This window comes from Oryctolagus cuniculus, chromosome 15, assembly GCF_964237555.1.
Source record: "Oryctolagus cuniculus chromosome 15, mOryCun1.1, whole genome shotgun sequence".
Classification (NCBI taxonomy): domain Eukaryota; kingdom Metazoa; phylum Chordata; class Mammalia; order Lagomorpha; family Leporidae; genus Oryctolagus; species Oryctolagus cuniculus.
This window is the reverse complement of record NC_091446.1, coordinates 81911451-81931409: the sequence shown is the minus strand read 5'-3', so window position 1 is coordinate 81931409 and position 19959 is coordinate 81911451. Positions and strand designations below refer to the sequence as shown.

At 58.1% G+C, this 19959-nt stretch overlaps 1 protein-coding gene across 3 annotated transcripts in view; it reads right to left on the bottom strand.

The window, feature by feature from the left end:
• Positions 1-277: 277 nt before the first annotated feature.
• WDFY4 (WDFY family member 4) overlaps positions 278-19959 on the bottom strand; it is a 275027-nt gene continuing 255345 nt past the window's right edge. For 2 of the 3 annotated variants that reach the window (XM_017338630.3, XM_051837550.2), the window contains exons 55-62: positions 17322-17469; positions 16218-16402; positions 15343-15501; positions 10329-10508; positions 9604-9786; positions 5685-5769; positions 1721-1832; positions 278-746 (exon numbers count right to left, since the gene is read on the bottom strand). In XM_017338630.3, coding sequence (XP_017194119.2) covers positions 680-746; positions 1721-1832; positions 5685-5769; positions 9604-9786; positions 10329-10508; positions 15343-15501; positions 16218-16402; positions 17322-17469 — 1119 coding nt within the window. In that variant the 3' untranslated portion in view covers positions 278-679. The remainder of the gene's footprint in view (positions 747-1720; positions 1833-5684; positions 5770-9603; positions 9787-10328; positions 10509-15342; positions 15502-16217; positions 16403-17321; positions 17470-19959) is intronic. The other variant, XM_051837551.2, reaches the window with a different exon arrangement.

The following is a 19959-nucleotide window of genomic DNA, read 5'->3' as shown; positions in this document are numbered from 1 at the left end:
TCGGGTTCTAGTCCCGGCTGCTCCTCTTCCAGTCCAGCTCTCTGCTGTGGCCCGGGAAAGCAGTAGAGGATGGCCCAAGTACTTGGACCCCTACACCCCTGTGGGAGACCAGGAAGAAGCTCCTGGCTTCAGATTGGCACAGCGCCGGCCGTAGCGGCCATCTGGGGAGTGAACCAAAAGAAGGAAGACCTTTCTCTCTGTCTCCCCCTCTCACTGTCTATAACTGCACCTCAAATAAATAAATAAATAAATCTTTTTAAAAAAAAAGAGTCCTTGTGCACATGGACGGTCAATGCTTTAATAAAATAAAGACAGTACAGTATTTACCATTGGTTCCCAGTAAGCAGTCTCCCCCGCCCCCCACCCCGTCCCCAGTGCGATGAGCCCTTGGTCAGGGGAGTCACGTGCAATTTCACACACAGCTTGGTGCCAGCAAGTCACAGTTCCCAGATGCCTGAACGTGCACTCGTCCCCTCTCTAGAGAATTCCCCGGGGGGCTGCACATCTCTCACTGTCCCAAGCCCTTTCCTGGAGAGCCATGGGGAAGGGGTCACAGTGGGAGTGGCTTCCTTGGGAGGTGGAGCCCAGGTCCTACCCCGCCTCTGCTGCTCCCAGTCTGGTGTCGCTGCCCCACGGGGCGCACAGCAGCCGTGCCGGAACCTCCACTGCCTCTCTCTTCCTACCCGTCTGCAGACCAGCAAAATATCCTGCCCTTCTCGTCGCCGACCAGGAGCTTGGCCTGGTTTCTTGGGAAGAGAGAGAAAGAGAAGCAGGTTAGAGGCCAGCTCATGAGAACCCCACACCCCAGCCAGAGCTCAGGGGACTGAACAGTGGGAACACAGACTGGGGGCTCTGTGGTCCTTGCCCCCGGCCTCAGCACCCCTGAAACAGAGGCAGGGAGTGGGAGACAGGCTTGGAACCACGGGGGGCTGGGGGACTTTTCAGCCCTGTGAGTTCTGGTTCTGGGAGTCCCCAGGGAAGCTGATGGGAACCTGCCCCTGCCTCTCCAGCATCTCGGGGAGAACCTCCTGCCCACGAGACCCACTGCCAGGACCTGGGCAGAACTGGCTCTACCCTAACATCACCATGCACCTCTCAGCCTGCCATCCAGAACAGGGCAGTTCCTACCACCGGGAGCATGGACAGCGCCCCCTGGTGGCCAGGCAGGGCAGCAGGCAGATGGCCCCTGCCCAAGGTCTGTAGGCTCCGATGGCTGCACTTTCCAAGGTGCACGCACAGTGGGGCCAATGACCTAGTTGTCCTCCACTGGGTCCGTGTGATGACTCCAGTTATGGGTGTCAAGTATCGGAGCTGACACCGGGCTCTTTGACACAGGCTTGCAGCCCTCTACGGGCAGCTTCCGCCGTGCAGGGGAAGCATCGTACCCACTGGGACTGTCAGCAGTGCAATTCAGGGAAGAGGTGATTTTCCCGGTAAAATGAGAAAGGCATACACTGCCTTTTGCATTCCTCTAGGACTTCTTGGGCATTCCGGAGCCATGGAACAAGGGCACACATGAGTTAAAGACAGACCGACACCACCACCACCAGGCATTTCCTAATGCCCTGCATGACCAAGTTGCCTTGTCCTGGCATGCTGGCCCCACCCCGGGTGTCCATAGTGAGGTGGCCACCAAGAGCCTGGCAACCAGAGCCCAGAGCCACCGGGGGTGTGCACAGCGCCCTCTGCTGGAGGCTGGGAAAAACCAGGCCATGCTTACCTGGACACGGCCAGGGCCGTCACTGCAGGGCTGTTCTTACTGGGTTTCCCTGTTAGGGCAACATTCACATCCAGCTCTCGACTCAGGGCCAGGTTCTTCTCCCACTTGTGACCTGTGGGGAGCGTGCAAGTGAGCCATCAACGCAGCTGCATGGCAACACACACACACACACACACACACACACAGACACACACGTGTACATCTGCCCGCCGGGCTGCAAACACATATGTATATGTTTATATTTGTGGTCAGCAACTTGTTAAATTGAGGGGGAAATATATTTAATCTTGGCCTGTGCTGCTGCAAAAAGGGCCGTCCCAATTTAATTTGCAGGCTGTGATAGCTACATGTGCTGACGTGCCGCGGTATCCATTGTGTACCAAATTGGATTTGTGTATTATTGCTTTCTAAATTGCATGCCTAGTTCAGCAAAATTGTTCATCAGTGTTTACTGGGCTTAATAAGCTGCCCCCACAATACCTTGCTGCCAGGACGTAGTGCAGCCCATAATTGCCTAGTAAAAAATAAATTGCATAAAGTCGGCATTATCAACTTATCCAAATCCTCTCACGCCACAACCAATAATTAAATGCTGAGAATGTTTTTTTTTTTTTTTTCAAAAAATATAACTCAATGATGGTTACTTCGCTCACTCTAACGGCTGTGTTTGGAGACAGACAGGCATTCCTTGCGTGGGAAGGGAGAGGTGGAAAGAACCCAGCGAGCTAAGTCCCTGTGAGGCCAGGCTGTGGGACCTGGGACAGCAGGGATGCTGCAGCGCTGGCTGTCCCCAGGTGGCCACCAACAGTGCACACAGGCCTGTGTGTGCCAGGAGGACATCGGAGAAGGGTGGGGAGCTGCCCTGAGACACACCCAGACCCGGCAGCCTTCATCCCATCGGCGACCTCCTCTTGACACTCTAAGGCTGCAGTGACACACACGTGCAAAGTGCATGCGTCCAGTCCGATGCTGGTCCCTTCCAGCAAACACTTCTGAGCCACAGGACACGACACAGTTCCTTCTTGGAGGCCACCTGGGGATTGTTCGTAGCTGGATTCGTTAACCACCCTCGACGGTGGCTCAACTTTTTTGAGTCATTTCCTCCATGGTAGTCGCAGCCCCGGCTGGCCATTCGGCGATGCCGTGCTGGAGAGACAGCAGGGGAAAGACACAAAGGGTGGGCCCCCCGCTGGCCTGAGCCCGTCTTGCTAAAGTCCCCGAATGCCATCAGCTGCTGTGGCAGAGAGAAGACACCCTCAGCAATGTGGAGATGACCTGCATTTTGGGTGATGATTCCAATCTACTGCTGTTGTTTTCTGTCCTTTTGAAAAGGATGTATGTGTTTATTTATTTGTAGGGCAGAGTGACAGAGAGAGAAAAGGAGAGACAAAAAGAGAGGAGAGAGAGAGATCTTCCATCTGTGGGTTGACTCCCCAAATGGTTGCAACAGCTGGGGCTGGGCCAGGCAGAAGCCAGGAGCCTGGAACTCCATCCGGGTCTCCCACGTGGGTGGGGGGGCCCAAGCACTGGGGCCTTCCTCCACTGCTGTCTCAGGTGCATTGCCAGGGAGTTGGATGGGAGGTGGAGTAGCCGGGACTCGAACTGGCGCTCCCATGGGGATGCTGGCCCTGCAGGCCATGGCCCTGCACTGCAGCGCCGGCCCCTCTGTGATTTTTTTTTTCTTCCTGACATCAGCACTCTTCAGGTTCAGTCATCCAGGAAGTACTTGCCCTGGACAGAGGGGAGGTTGCTGGGACAGCATCAGGTCTAGCACTTGTCTGCTTTCTCTCTCTCTTTTTTTTTTTTTTTAATTTTTTTGACAGGCAGAGTGGACAGTGAGAGAGAGAGACAGAGAGAAAGGTCTTCCTTTGCCGTTGGTTCACCCTCCAATGGCCGGCGCGGCCGGCGCACTGCGGCTGGCGCAGCGCGCTGATCCAATGGCAGGAGCCAGGAGCCAGGTGCTTTTCCTGGTCTCCCATGGGGTGCAGGGCCCAAGTACTTGGGCCATCCTCCACTGCACTCCCTGGCCACAGCAGAGAGCTGGCCTGGAAGAGGGGCAACCGGGACAGAATCCGGCGCCCCGACCGGGACTAGAACCCGGTGTGCCGGCGCTGCAAGGCGGAGGATTAGCCTAGTGAGCCGCGGCGCCGGCCATGCTTTCTCTCTCAATTCTGGGTCACCAGGCCCTGTGAGTAATGGCACAGCCTGCTCACTACTGCTGATGCCGAGCAGAAACCCGTGGGCATGCGGGCAGGGACAGAAGCGGCTGAGACGCCTTCGGTTAAACTGTCCCTCTGGGGGTCACCCACCCATCTGTCTGGCGTTCTTTCTCACACGTCCGCTACTCAGCCAAGGCCTGTAGCTGGCTGGGCTCCCTGGCTCCGGAAGTGGACAGGTGAACCCCTGGCTACAATGCTGTGCAGTCTCATGCAGGTGCACCCCAGAACCCCCAGTGGGCTGGGGATCAGAGCCTGTGCCAGCCAGCTTTCTTCCAAGGGAAGCAAGGAGGAGAGTCTGGCTCCTGCTCTCCAAAGTTCCTCAGACTGCACAGGCCCCACAGGCCTTCCTTTCTCGGGAGATGGGTGGATTCCCTACAGAACCCAGAGCAGTGGCCTCCAGCGGTTCTCTGTCTTTGTGATGTTATCACTCTGGGTCTGTTGATAAGGGTCCCCTCATCTGCAAAGAAGGGAATTCCTAATACAGAGGCCAGGACATAGCAAGTCTGCACAGATGCCGTGCGCTTGCCTGGCACAAGGCTCCGCGATTGGATGACTCAGTGACTCAAGGGACCACATTCTAGAAACGAACTCACTGGAAACGGCTACGCCTCGGAGCTCAGGGCACGTCTCGCCGGTGGGAGAAGCGGGTTCTAGGAAGCAGGGGTGAATTCCCGCTCCCCTGCTCGCTCACGGGACTCAAGACCAATGCCTCTGCTCTGGCCCAGACGCCGCTGAGACAGAAGGCTGGCGTTGGCGACGGGGGTGGGTGGTGGACAGCTATGATGGGAGTGAAGGGGTGAGGGCTTTGCTGGCCCGTGGTCACCGTGGGAGGGGGTGGCAGTGGTGACGTGGCTACACCCATGGTTAAGGTTGCCCTGCAGGGGTCTTGTGGCTGAGCAACTCCGGGCAAGTTACTGTAACTCTCTGTGTCTCAGAGTTCTGCTTATCCTTAGCAGCATCTGCTGCATCAGGCGGCCGAGAGGAACAGGGGATGCGTGTAGTCTCCTCCTGGCCAGCCCTCTGCCCTCACAACAACAGTGGCCGTGGCAACAGTGGCCGTGGCAACAGCAGGCAGAACTGGTTTCCCTACTTCAGCTTCATCGGCCACAACCCACAGGGCTCTGCAGAGAACAGCGGTTCTGGTCCTCCAGTGCCCCTGGGGGCTCGGGGGACAGGTAACTCCTGACTGACAGATGGATAACCCCCCGCCTTCCCAGCCCCTGCGCAGTGCCTGCTGTATGCAAGCCCCACTAGGAGGCACCTGCTGTGGGGAGTTGTGGGGGTTGAGCCAGGGTCCACAGGGCAGTCTGGGACATGATGGGACCATGTTGCTGCCTGCGGGAGGTGGTCTTGCCTTGCTTTTGTCTGTGGTCTGCTGCTCAGGCCAGTGTGCAGCTGGATCTATACCTAGATGGAGAACACTGAACCAAGCCCAGCCAGGTGCAGGCCCTCCCTGAAACCCAGAGCCCCCCACCCCCTAAACGCCACGCCACGCGTGTGTGCCCCAGGCTTGCAGGGCTGAAGCCAGGATTCAAGAGGGCTCCTCCACGCCGCTTCACTCTCCACCAGCAGGGGGCAGTACACCGTCTCTGTGGCCCCCAAGCAGGACCGCAACCCCCAGAGCTTCCCCTAGTCCCTGCAGACAAAGGCTGGAGCTGCAGCCCTGGGGGCAGGTGGAGAGAGGGGAGCGAGAAAGGGCATCTCAAGGCGAGACCAGTGCCTCCCGGCTGAGGCTGAGCAGGTACCTCTGGGGCTTGCGGGCTGAGCAGCGGGCTCCTCGGCCGCCGCCCGTCCTGGAAGAGACATCTTCACCTCCTCCGTCTTCCAGATCTGTCCAGGAAAATGGAACACTGTCACGGGCTGGCCCTTTGCATTCTCTCAGACCCGGGGGCTCTTCCTTTCACTTCTGATGTAGATTTATCATCAGGGAAGAGGTGATGGGGCTCCAGACCCCTGACTGGAAAATTTGCATATTGGGTGGGTTCTCTCCCACCGCTGTCTCAGTGCCTCCCTTGGTGGGACAACGATCATCACAGCCCCGAGCGAATGCTCTCCTGTCCCTAAGGCCACCATGGCCGGGACCTCCCGCACTACTCAGCAGCTGGGCCCCCCAATTGCCGTGTCCCAAGTTGGGGTGCGTGCCCTCAGGCTGGCCATGCACGTGGCTTCCCGTTTGCTGTCCCTGAAGGGGGAGGCCCCGTGTGCACTCAAGTGCTTCTGTGAGCTCCAGGCCAGGCCTGGCACAGCACTGGGCCAGCCAGGAGCTCAATGTCCACGGAGAATCAGTGCCTACGGAGCACACAGAAGGCGCCCACCTACGCCTCGGGCAGGCCAGGAAAGACATGCACCTGCGGTTCAGCCATGCCGAGCTCCTGCAGCTGGCCCTGGGGTACAGATCCTACCCCAGCAGGCCTGGGACTGTATGACCTCTCCACACACTAGCCGTCCCAGGCCACAGGTGGGGCCTTGTGAGCGGGCTTCCCTCCCGAGGGGCCCCCTTCAGCCTCCTGTCTCCTGTCCCCTCTCATTGGCCACTTCACCCACTGGCCTTCTCTGCACGCTGTCTGGCGTCTCTCCGTTGGAAAGAAACCCTGCCCGCTTAGCCTGCCCGCCCCGGGGCCCAGCACACTGCTCCATCCTGCTTCCCGAAGTATCCCCTCCTTGCTCGTTCTGAGACCAGCAGTGTGCACGGCCTCGAGGGAGCAGGCTAAGTTTCAGCGCCCATAAGCTTCTGCAGGCTTTGATGGGTGTTTTCCCTCTTCGTGGTGTTCAGCTGCCATTTCCCTCTGTAAATCGCCAACTTCAGTGGACAGTGTCTTGAGGAAGCCTCTTAATCACCCCTTGCGTTCACGCACGCTTTCATTGTTCTGGTCAGTCTTGGAAAAACGACCCCGCCTTGTTCTCCCCATCTGACCCCGCGGCCCTAGTGTCTCCTTCTCTTCCCGGCTTCCTGGAGCCCACCCCCCTGCAGCTCACTCTTCAGAGAGCCCACGGCATGCTCTGATTATCTCAGCTGTGGCACACAACACCCACGTACCATCTGCTGTTTACTACGTCTTCTAGCATATGAGGGTCATGGTCATGGTTAAAAAAAAAAAAAAAAGTCTGTTTCTCATTCATCTCTTGCTCCACGATGGGTTTATGAGTGCTTGGCATGGAGTTGGAGTTCAGTGAATGCTGGACGGGTGGGCAGGTTGATGCTGCAAGGGCGGGCGGGTGGTGAGGGCGTGGGTGAGTGGGTGAGTGCATGGGTGGGTGGTGAGTGCATGGGTGGGTGGTGAGGGCATGGGTGGGTGGTGAGCATGGGTGGGTGGTGGGCATGGGTGGGTGGTGAGAGCATGGGTGGGTGGTGAGCGTGGGTGGGTGGTGAGAGCATGGGTGGGTGGTGAGCATGGGTGGGTGGTGAGCATGGGTGGGTGGTGAGTGCATGGGTGGGTGGTGGGCATGGGTGGGTGGTGAGAGCATGGGTGGGTGGTGAGAGCATGGGTGGGTGGTGAGAGCATGGGTGGGTGGTGAGCATGGGTGGGTGGTGAGCATGGGTGGGTGGTGGGCATGGGTGGGTGGTGAGAGCATGGGTGGGTGGTGAGAGCATGGGTGGGTGGTGAGAGCATGGGTGGGTGGTGAGCATGGGTGGGTGGTGGGCATGGGTGGGTGGTGAGCATGGGTGGGTGGTGAGAGCGTGGGTGGGTGGTGAGAGCATGGGTGGGTGGTGAGCATGGGTGGGTGGTGAGCATGGGTGGGTGGTGGGCATGGGTGGGTGGTGAGAGCATGGGTGGGTGGTGAGAGCATGGGTGGGTGGTGAGCATGGGTGGGTGGTGAGAGCATGGGTGGGTGGTGAGCATGGGTGGGTGGTGGGCATGGGTGGGTGGTGAGCATGGGTGGGTGGTGAGAGCATGGGTGGGTGGTGAGAGCATGGGTGGGTGGTGAGCATGGGTGGGTGGTGGGCATGGGTGGGTGGTGAGAGCATGGGTGGGTGGTGAGTGCATGGGTGGGTGGTGAGTGCATGGGTGGGTGGTGAGAGCATGGGTGGGTGGTGAGCATGGGTGGGTGGTGAGAGCATGGGTGGGTGGTGAGAGCATGGGTGGGTGGTGAGCGTGGGTGGGTGGTGAGCGTGGGTGGGTGGTGAGAGCATGGGTGGGTGGTGAGGGCATGGGTGGGTGGTGAGGGCATGGGTGGGTGAGAGCATGGGTGGGTGGTGAGAGCAGGGTGGGTGGTGAACATGGGTGGGTGGTGAGCATGGGTGGATGGTGAGAGCGTGGGTGGGTGTGAGCGTGGGTGGGTGTGAGCATGGGTGGGTGGTGAGAGCATGGGTGGGTGGTGAGGGCATGGGTGGGTGGTGAGAGCATGGGTGGGTGGTGAGCGTGGGTGGGTGGTGAGAGCATGGGTGGGTGGTGAGCATGGGTGGGTGGTGGGCATGGGTGGGTGGTGAGCATGGGTGGATGGTGAGAGTGTGGGTGGGTGGTGAGAGCATGGGTGGGTGGTGAGCATGGGTGGGTGGTGGGCATGGGTGGGTGGTGAGAGCATGGGTGGGTGGTGAGAGCATGGGTGGGTGGTGAGCATGGGTGGGTGGTGAGAGCATGGGTGGGTGGTGAGCATGGGTGGGTGGTGGGCATGGGTGGGTGGTGAGCATGGGTGGGTGGTGAGAGCATGGGTGGGTGGTGAGCATGGGTGGGTGGTGGGCATGGGTGGGTGGTGAGAGCATGGGTGGGTGGTGAGTGCATGGGTGGGTGGTGAGTGCATGGGTGGGTGGTGAGAGCATGGGTGGGTGGTGAGCATGGGTGGGTGGTGAGCATGGGTGGGTGGTGAGAGCATGGGTGGGTGGTGAGAGCATGGGTGGGTGGTGAGCGTGGGTGGGTGGTGAGCGTGGGTGGGTGGTGAGAGCATGGGTGGGTGGTGAGGGCATGGGTGGGTGGTGAGGGCATGGGTGGGTGAGAGCATGGGTGGGTGGTGAGAGCAGGGTGGGTGGTGAACATGGGTGGGTGGTGAGCATGGGTGGGTGGTGAGCATGGGTGGATGGTGAGAGCGTGGGTGGGTGTGAGCGTGGGTGGGTGTGAGCATGGGTGGGTGGTGAGAGCATGGGTGGGTGGTGAGGGCATGGGTGGGTGGTGAGCATGGGTGGGTGTGAGCATGGGTGGGTGTGAGCATGGGTGGGTGGTGAGCATGGGTGGGTGGTGAGAGCATGGGTGGGTGGTGAGGGCATGGGTGGGTGGTGAGAGCATGGGTGGGTGGTGAGCGTGGGTGGGTGGTGAGAGCATGGGTGGGTGGTGTGAGCATGGGTGGGTGGTGAGGGCATGGGTGGGTGGTAAGCATGGGTGGGTGGTGAGAGCGTGGGTGGGTGGTGAGAGCGTGGGTGGGTGGTGAGAGCGTGGGTGGGTGGTGAGCATGGGTGGGTGGTGAGAGCATGGGTGGGTGGTGAGCATGGGTGGGTGGTGAGAGCGTGGGTGGGTGGTGAGAGCGTGGGTGGGTGGTGAGCATGGGTGGGTGGTGAGAGCATGGGTGGGTGGTGAGCATGGGTGGGTGGTGAGCGTGGGTGGGTGGTGAGAGCATGGGTGGGTGGTGAGCATGGGTGGGTGGTGAGGGCATGGGTGGGTGGTGAGCATGGGTGGCTGGTGAGCATGGGTGGGTGGGGACGAAGACCCTGCATGCTGCCCCAGACACACCTACCCGGACCATGCCGTCTTGGCTCCCGGTGATGACGACGTGGCTCGTGTCCCAGGCAGGCCCCTCCATCACGCAGCAGCAGGTGATGGTCCCCTCGGGGCCCCAGGCCGTGGTGATGCTGGCCAGGGGCTGGCCGTTGACATTCCACAGGGACAAGTGGGCTCCGGCACAGGAGACAATGGTACCCTGCAGGGTGAGAGCGGCCTCCCTCTAAGCTGGGGCCCCTGCCTGCCCGTCCGCCATCTGCTCAGCTCCCAACCTTCCATGGAGGTGGCCCAAGACCCCTAAGACACCCGCTTCTTTCCAGGTCACTCATAGGTCTGCTGTATTTCTCACACAACTGCGCATGCTTCGTTTTTTTCAGACTGATGGTGTTGGGATCCTACTTCCCCTGGAAGATGCCCAAGCTCACCCTTGGGCTCCTCCCAGGTTCCTTACTCCAAGGTCCTATACTGGCTGCCCCTGGAGACTCGGCCTGAAGCCCACCCCTGGCTCTGGACCCAGGGCCTGCGCCTGTCTCCCAAAAGGTCTGGGTGTCACTGGGTGGAAGGCGGGGTACAATGACAGCAGCTGGTTCAGAAACTCATGTGATGTCTCTCCCCTGCTTCTACTGTCCGGGGGCTTTGATCCCCGGGTCATTTCTATTCTGCACATGGTGGAGTTGTGGCTACCATGCAGGCTCACAGACACACCCCGGACAGGGATCCTGAGTTATTACACTGCCTTACCGAGACGTCGCTGATGGCGATGGCCGAGATGCCCTCCCGGTGTGCAGGCAGGTGGGCTACGTGGGTGAGGTGGTCCAGGTCCCACAGGATGCAGGTGCAGTCCTGGGAGCCACTCACCAGGAGGCTGAAGGTGACGGAGGCTGCCAAGCACGTGACAGCCTGCGTGTGTCCATACAGGGCCTGGGGGACAGAAGAAGATAGGTGGACTATGAGAGACACCCAATCCAGCTACCTGGGGGACCCCCACCTTCCTGTTTGCTGGGCCCCGGTGAGGGAAGGGGTGCAGCCCGATGGAGGGATGCCAAAGCCTGAGTCTGCCAGGTGTGTGTGCTGGTGCCCCTGGCTGGCTTCTGGGTTTTGTCCACTTCTAGAGGTTGAGTCTAGCTGGGGAGGATCTGCAGTTCTATGATAACCCAGCCAGAGAGCAGCAGCCTAACTATGCTTGGAACTCCCCTTATTTGTTCCGAATCCTGAAACAGCACCCAGCACTGCCACCAGGCGGAGGCAGCAGCTGGCAGAGCATGCAACCAACAGCCTCGGCAGCACCACGAGGTCTGGAGAGAGGCAAATTCTCGGGCCCAACCCTAGACCCACGGAACCAGGAAGTCTAGGGCACGGGCCTGCAATCTGGGTTTGCACGAGCCCTGCCGGGGACTTTAATGCGTGCCCAAGCATGAAAACCATCATGCTAAGGGAAGCTCAGAAGCACGCGTGCCCGGCACTCAACAGGGAAGAAGGAGGGGAGGCCACAGCATCGTCACAAAGACGCGACACCTGTATCCCTCATCCGAGTGCCTGGGCTGCACCTGTCCTCTGATTCCTGCTTCCTCTCCTGCAGAGCCTGCTGATGGCTTCAGCACCTGGATCCCAGGCGCCCATGCGGGAGCCCTGGAGCGAGCTCCTGGCTGTGCCTCCAGCCCTGGCTAGAGCGGGCATCTGGGGGCAGTGAACCAGCACACACACAGCAGAGCCCTCTCCTTGTGTGGGTCTCTCTGCCGCTCACATACATACACAAAATTGAACAAAAAGATGCTTCGCGCTCTACGGATCTGGGTCATGTCCAGTAGGTGACTTAGGGTGCCCGTGACCCTCAGGTTTGGCCTGAAGGATGGACACTGGCGTGGCCAGTTCTGGCCCAAGGCCATGCTCCCCACAGGCACACTGGCATCCCCACCCACCACTGGGGGCAAAGGTGTGGGTGCCAGGGACACCTGATAGGAGGGCCCCTGTGCCCAGCTTCTCTCTCCCTCTGGGCTTCCTGGCTCACCATGTCCCGCTCTCCTGCACCTGCTCCTCCGTGCCCAGCCCCCAGCAGCCACCAGACCTGATTCTGAACTAGAAACTTCCATCTGGATGCCAAAATAAACCTTTCCTTTCCCAAGAAGCTCCTCCTGGGTGTTTTCATTAAAGTAATGAAAAGCTAATACACACACCCAACCGAAGTAGCAAAAAAAAAAAAAAATTAAATGAAAATAATTCCCCATGCTGGTTACACTGTTGTGAGATGCTTTTTTAAAAAAGATTTATTTATTTATTGAAAGGCAGAATGACAAAGAGAAAGGGACACACACACACACACACACAGGTACATATACACAGACAGATCCATCTGCTGGTTCGCTCCCCATATGTCTTCAACAGTCAGGGCTGGGTCAGGCTGAAGCCAGGAGCCAGGAGCTTCTTCCAGGTCTCCCATGTGAGTGCAGAGGCCCGAGCACTTGGACCATCACCTGCTGCCTTCTCAGGCCCCTTTAAAGGAAGCTGGATTGGAAGTGGAGCAGCTGGTGGCTGGGACTCTAACTGGTAGGAAGCTAAGAACTAGCCTATGTGTGTGTGAGACAGGCCTGAAGAAAACAGCACCTGCTTTGGAAGCCCCAAAAGCCCAGCATTGTGCACTTCCAAGTCCTGCTCAGACCCTGATAACCTCCCAGGTGGTCCCAGCCCTTCCCCCAAGGAAAGCCCCCAGGAGAATTCTCTCTCCTCAGGACCAAATGGGTGACCTGACCTGATACCATGGGGCAATAAAACCTTCACAGACCCTAAGAGAATCTGCTCTGCCCAGGGCCGGCAAACCTGGGGAGGAATTTGCTAATTTTCACCCAACAAACCCTTTGGCCAGGGCTCCCCATACTTTGTCCTGGAGGAGAAGGGAGAGGGGATAAAGAGACCCCCTTAAAAACTGGGAGAATGTGCTCAGCCCTCTGCTCTCTGCTGAGCCGCCCGCCTGGCCTGCCCAGGTGTAGTCTCTCCACTCAACCATGTAGCCTCGCTCCCTCCACGTCCAAATGTCCTGGCACTCTCTCTCTCTGTCCCTTCCATTCAGACAGAAACCCTGTCCTCAATAAAACCCTATCACTTCGCTCTCTGTCTCATGCCCAAATTCTTTCTTGTGTGAAGGCAAGAACCTACAGCTTTTTCTCCAGTGACATAACCAGTGTTCCAACAGGGGATGCCAGCATCACCCGTGGTGGCTGAGCCCACCGTGCCACGCCACTGGCCCCAGAGATGGGCTCTCTTAGTTAACTGTCAGTGGCATTGTAAAGCCACAGGACCATTTTAGAAGGCAGTATGTTGTGGGATTCAGCAATTCTACTCAAATTCATCCTAAGGGGACAGACACACAGCTCGCAAGCAAACAGTGCTTTGTCTGTTTTCAGAAGCACTACCTAGCCACAGTGAAAGCTTGGGAACAGCTTAGTTGGTTTTAAGGGGAGAGGTTCATCAAACTGGGGTGCACAGATACAGCAAAGCAATTGGAAAGGGAATGCCATAGAAATAGAATAATATGGGACCATTGCAATGTGAATTATAGAGACTGTAGAAAACTCCAAACAATTCCATAGGTTGGGAGAAAACAGAATCAAAATATCTACACGAAGATCCAGAAGGCATCAGGATGGCAGGCCACAGAAAGGAGAACTTTTGTAGGGTTTGTACAGACTTGTACACAGACTTTGTACACAGCTACTGTGTACAGGAGCTGGCATTGTAGTGCAACAGGTTAAGCTGCCACTCACGACGCTGGTATCCCATAAGGGAGTGCAGGTTTTTTTTTTTTTTTTTTTTTTTTTTTTTTTTATTTATTTTTTTTTATCTTTTATTTAATGAATATAAATTTCCAAAGTACGTCTCATGGGTTACAATGGCTTTCCCCCCCATACCGTCCCTCCCACCCACCACCCTCCCCTTTCCCACTCCCTCTCCCCTTCCATTCACATCAAGATTCATTTTCGATTATCTTAGTATACAGAAGATCAGCTTAGTATACCTTAAGTAAGGATTTCAACAGTTTGTTCCCACACAGAAACATAAAGTGAAAAATAATAGATGATTTTTTTTTAAATGATGATGAAATCAGATCAGACCTATTGTCATGTTTAATCCCAGTGAGAGTCAAGTTGGGAATTGATAGTTTCTTTTCTTTTTTTTTTTTTTTTAACAGAAGATCAGTTTAGTGTACATTAAGTAAAGATTTCAACAGTTTGCACCCCCATAGAAACACAAAGTGAAATATACTGTTTGAGTACTCGTTATAGCATTAAGCCTCAGTGTACAGCACATTAAGGACAGAGATCCTACATGAGGAGTAAGTGCACAGTGACTCCTGTTGTTGACTTTACAAATTGACACTCCTGTTTATGGCATCAGTAATCTCCCTATGCACCAGTCATGAGTTTCCAAGGCTATGGAAGCCCCTTGAGTTCTCCGACTCTTATCTTGTTTAGACAAGGTCATAGTCAAAGTGGAGGTTCTCTCCTCCCTTCAGAGAAAGGCACCTCCCTCTTTGAAGACCTGTTCTTAGGGAGTGCAGGTTTGAGTCCCAGCTGCTCCACTTGGGATCCAGCTCTGGGCTAACATGCCGGGACAGGCAGTGGAAAATGGCCCAAGTGCCTGGGCCCCTGCCAGCCACGTCGGTGATGCAGATGGACTCCTGGTTCCCGGTGTAGGCCTGGCCCAGCCCTGGCTATTGAGGCCACTTGGAAAGTGAACCAGCAGATGGGCAATCTCTAGATAGATGATCGGTAGATACATAGATACATAGACACATAGACACATAGACACATAGATGATATACAGATCAATCCTGCTTCTGAAGCCACTCCGTGGGGGTCAGGGGCATTGGGGTGGAGCCCTCGGCAGAGCCAGGTGGTTGGGACGACCCCCAAGCTACCATCAGGATTGACAGCTGAAGGAGAAAGCATTTCAGTTTGTCCAGCAAAGCACAGCACACAGTGCTCCCTGTTCCTTTGTCTCCCGACGTGCAGAGGACAAGTTTCATTTCTCTGGTGCCAATACCGGGGCTTTTACAGACACCTGCACTGCCCAGTGGGGACTGGAGCACAGTGGATGGGCCATTGAGCTGGAGCCCCAAGCTGGCTCCCGCATCAGGCTGGGATTGGCCGTGGTCCCCCAGGGGTAAGTCACAAATGGTGTGAGTGACACCTGGGGTGCGGGGTGGAGGGATGGGACTCTGTCTTGCATTTCCAGTCTCTTCTCTTAGAAACCCAGCCCACCAATAACAGCAGCTGGTGGGCAGGAACCAGGAAATCCGGGAACCAGGGTGAGCTCCGTTCTCTCCCGCCAGGAGCACCCCCCTTCTGAAATGGTTTTGCATCTTCGGCGTCTGTGACCTTGGCCGAGCCACGTGAGCTTGCTCGTACCTCGGGGTGTTTTCCAACATTAAAATGGTGATGATGCTGAGGGTAGCCACTTTACAGGGCTACCCAGAAGGCGTAAGGAAACAATCCCTGCTCAGGGGCTTGGCACCGTGGCCAGCTCCCGGCAGGTGCTCACGTGGTATTTATTATCTGGGCCAAGACACAGATTTCCCTGGCTGGAGGCTGCTGCATGTGGCTTGGCGTACTGAGGTTTCCGTGGGGGCACCTGTGCCCTCAGCAGCCCCACCCACGGGAATGGAGTGGCGGCCACTCTCTGTGTCTCACTACACTCAGGCACCACCCCCACCTGGTGACGTTGCGCACTTGCCCGAGGCGTGGAGTGCAGGGGCTCCTACCTGCCTGAGCTGCAGGCCTCTGGGGCGGCCCTTGACCATGCTGAGCTCCCACACACACACCACGGCGCTGGCCCCCGAGGTGACAATCGTGGTCGGGGAGGGGCACAGGGCACACAGACAGCGGCCCCAGTCAGCCAGGTTCTCAAAGGTCATCAGGATCTGCGAGACAAAGAGAGGTGGGTGACAGTGTAGGGCAGGCAGGGGCCGGGAGCCCACGGCAGAGCCACAAGGGCTGGGCACAGGTGCGTCGGGGTGCCTTGGGAACTGAGGACATCACATGTTCAGAAGCCAGGCCCTGGTGACAAAACCTAGGTCACCCCAGGCCTGTCCCCAAGGAGCAGCTTCCGGTCCAGCAGGTGGGGAAGAGACAGGTGAGCAGGCACAGACACACACCCACGAGCACCAGGAGGCAGTGGCTCAGCCTGGGGCCACCAGGACCGGTTCTCAGGATGGGGACAGCTGGGGTCGGTTTCCATGAAACAGGCACCATGAAGCCTGTGGGGCACGGTGAGGGATGGAGGGGCGGGGTTTGTTGGATAGGACAGGGTGGGGTAGGTAGGGCACGCAGGTGGAATGGCAGCTGTGGAGACGGCTGAGACAACTGGATGGGCTGAATGCGGGCTGGAGGGCACTGAAGCTGGCAGCTGTGTTCCCTGAGCCTAAAGTGTGACTCCCAGAGGCTCCCTCCAAGACTGGGGGGCCCAGGCAGCCACGCCACCTGCCAGACAGGGTGCCCTGCCCCCGCCTGAGAGCTTAGCTCCTTCGAGTGTGGCTTTGCGGTCTGGCCCAGCAGGTGCACAGCCCGAGGGAGGCTGTGGGCACGGGCGGCTGTCCCTGCTCAGGGGCACCCGGGACGCCAGCCTGTGGCCGCTCACCTTGTCGGAGCCATAGCTCCCCAGGCAGCAGCTGAAGTCGTCAAAGCCCCAGCTGAGGGTCCGGTTCCAGAGTGGGGGCAGCAGCACCTTGTTCTTCTCTACGGCCAGGACGGTCTTCTCGGTGGGCACGATGTGGCCGATGGCCCCTTTGGGGGACTCCGAGCCTAGGGAGAAGAGATACATATCTACCCCCCAGGGCGTGGGGCGCAGCTTAGGCAGCCTGGCACTGCACCTGTGCCAGGGGCCGCTGTCTGGGGCCCTATCCTCTGACGCAGGCACCCGTGTCAGGCGTGTGGCCCTGTGGCGCTTCAGTGGAGGGGCCGAGGTGGTCTGTTGGGGCAGATGGCACGCAGCCATCTGGGGGCTCCCTGGGCCATGTGCCAAGGCTCCTGGCTTGACTGTGGTGAGTGATCTTGGCCCCAGCTGGAATACAGCTCGGAGCATGGGATTGGGGCTGACGACAAGGTCCTCCAAGCCTGGGTGTCCCGGGCCAGTCGTTGGTGGAGATGACGACCCCCACCTTGGCGCATGCTGCCTGGCACAGTGTAGGGCTGGGAACACAGCAGCAATGGCTGCTGGGACCATGTACCCTGCCTGCACCACACTGCCCCAGGCCAGCCGCTCCCTGCCTGCCCTACTCTGGGGCACGTGGCAGAACCCCCCCATTTCTGAGCCTGGGCTGTCTGGCCCAATGCACAAACACTGCACACCCTGCTGCAGGCCTGAGTGCCAAGGACATGGAGGCTGCAACCCTGCCTTGGAAAGCCCTTATCTCTGCAGGAGTCGTGTGTGTGTGTGTGTGTGTGTGTGCGTGCGCGCAGAGATGTGTCTACATGTGTGTGTGTGTGTGCAGAGAATGTGTCTACGTGTGTGTGTGTGCAGACAGATGCATGACAGCAGTGCAGGTCAGAAGCAGTGGGCCTGGACACTTCTAGAATGGAGACCCGCCCCCCCACCCCACCCCAGCAGTGTTCTCTGTGCCATTCAAAGTCAAGACCCCGAGAGAGTTTTGCTCGCATCTGCTCCCCTGGGACCCCGGCGTCCCTGAAGGACCACCCCCGCCCCCGGGCCAGGACACCCAGCCACGCAGGGCCACCTGCTCACCTTTGACGGTGACCTGGGAAGGCCGCAGTGACTGCAGATTGTAGAGCAGGGGCTGGGGGTGGCCGGGCAGACTCGCGGGCGTGGCCGCGTCCTTTCCTGGCGAAGCCTTCCCGGAGGCGCTCCTGGCTGGGTGAGGTTTTGTAAAGAGCTGCAGAGGCAAGGGGACAGGCGCATGTCACACAGGTCACCAGGGCACAGCTGCCCGGGGCAGGGGAGCTCCCCACACACGCCATAGCGGCAGCCTCACGGCTGGTCTCTAGAGCTGTGCCCATCAGGAGCCAGGGGCCAGGTGCTTCTTCCTAGTCTCCCATGTGGGTGCAGGGCCCAAGCACTTGGGCCATCCTCCACTGCCCTCCTGGGCTATAGCAGAGAGCTGGCCTGGAAGAGGAGCGACCAGGACTAGAACCCAGTGCCCATATGGGATGTCGGCGCTGCAGGCGGAGGATTAACCAAGTGAGCCACGGCGCCGGGATCTCTTCTTCCTTCCTTTAAAAGCTGCCCAGCGGCATCAACCCAGATTTGCTCAGTAGCATTCACTCACGTGGCCCGAAGAGCACAGGTGACCCCTGGCAGCAGCTCCTCTCGTTCTTACTTTACCCCCTCCCCAGATCTCTGCCATCTAAACGCCCCCAATGCCAAACGTCGTGCAGAATGGGTCAGAACACTCAGCCCGAGGCTGAGCCGCCTGGCTGAGTCCTGGTTGCCGGAGCCAGAGGGTGTGGCAGTGACCAGCTCCAGCTCTCCAGGCTGCCACAAACGCTGCGGGCAGCTGTGGGGAGCGCTCTCGGGCCTCTGCACAATGCCAGTGCTTCCACACAGAAACCCTCACTGGGAGCTATGCTGGAGGCAGCTGGGTCCCTGCAGCAGGCTCCCCCCGGCACAGCCCCTGCAGGGAACCGGGTACCTCTCTGATCACCTTAATGTTGGCTTCAGACTGGCGCCACCTGCCAACTCACACTCTGATGATAACCCAGAAATCATTTTCAAAATCTCACATGACAGGCTGGCGCAGTGGCACAGGGGGCTAAGCCTCTGCCTGCAGTGCCGGCATCCCATACGGATGCCGGTTTGAGTCCTGGCTGCTCCACTCCGATCCAGCTCTCTGCTGTGGCCTGGGAAAGCAGTGGAAGATGGCCCAGGTCCTTGGGCCCTTGCAACCACGTGGGAGACCCAGAAGAAGCTCCTGGCTCCTGATGGGCCCAGCTCCTGCCATTGTAGCTGTTTGGGGAGTGAACCAGCAGATGGAAGACCTCTCTCTGTCTGTGACTCTGCCTCTCAGATAAATTAAATCTCCCGTGACATATCACCAAGTGAAACTCCCCCACGCCACGGATGTTCTGTGCACAGCCAGAGGGCGGTGGCTGGGCCTTAAGTTATGATTGTTTCATTTGCATAGTATATATCTTTTTAAATTCAAGAAATTGAACCATTAGGCTCCTAAGCTTCTTTTCTGAACTTGTCTCCTGTGGATGTGCCATCCGATTTCCAGGTCACTGTTGCTATGGGTTGCGTGGGATGGGGTTCTCAAACTCACACAGACAGCTGAATCCCAAAGCTATTAGGTTGATAGTACTAAGACTGTGGAAACTTAGTTCAATTATGGTGTTTGGGGTGTGGTCCCTTAGGAGGTATTAGGTTATACAGGTGGGGCCAGCCTGTCTCTCTCTCTCTCTCTCTCTCTCTCTCTGGCTTCCATACCCTCTGCCATTGCCACCTGCCACCCTCATGGTGGCAGCGATGGGCTGCCTGCTTTTGTATTTGCCAAACCCAGGGGCTAAAACAGACCTGGGCCCTTCCTGAGCACCTGTCTTAGGTGTTTGGAGAGCTGACCCACACAGGCCCGTGCCCACTCACATTGCTCTCACCTGGGAGCTGAGCCAACCCCAGCAGGTCGGAGGAGGCCATGCAGCAGAGAGCTTGTGAGAGTTGTGTGCCGCCCGCAGGAAGAGCCCATTCGGCCCTCACAGGCCCCCATGGGGAAGGCTGTTCCCCGAGACTGGCCTAGAATACTCAGCTGGGTTTGCCACTTGCATCCCAGCATGGCAGCTCACTGCCCAGTGGGCACCCTGGTCCACAGGATCATGTGTCTTGACCCGAGATGGCTGGGGCCAGGATTAAAATGTCTCCACCCATGGCCACAATCTGGAGATCAACAGGTCAGTTAAACAAGCACCTGAGGGGCCGGCGCTGTGGCATAGTGGGTAAAGCCACTGCCTGCAGTGCCCGCATCCCGTACAGGTGCCGGTTCGAGTCCCAGCTGCTCCACTTCCCATCCAGCTCTCTGCTATGGCCTGGGAAAGCAGTAGAAGATGGCTCAAGTCCATGGGCCCCTGCACCCACATGGGAGACCCGGAAGAAGCTCCTGGCTCCTGGCTCCAGATCGGCACAGCTCCAGCCATTGTGGCCAACTGGGGAGTGAACTAGTGGATGGAAGACTCTCTCTCTCTGCCTTTCCTTCTCTCTCGGTGTAACTCTTTCAAATAAATAAAATCTTTAAAAAAATATGCACCTGCCTCTCCTGCACCCTTTGCAACAGTTTGCTGACCTGGATGCACAGCCTGGTGCTGACAGGGGACGGGAGAGGCCCCTGCGATTGGACCAGGGCCCAGCAGGGGCAGGCAGAAGAGCCTGGTGGCAA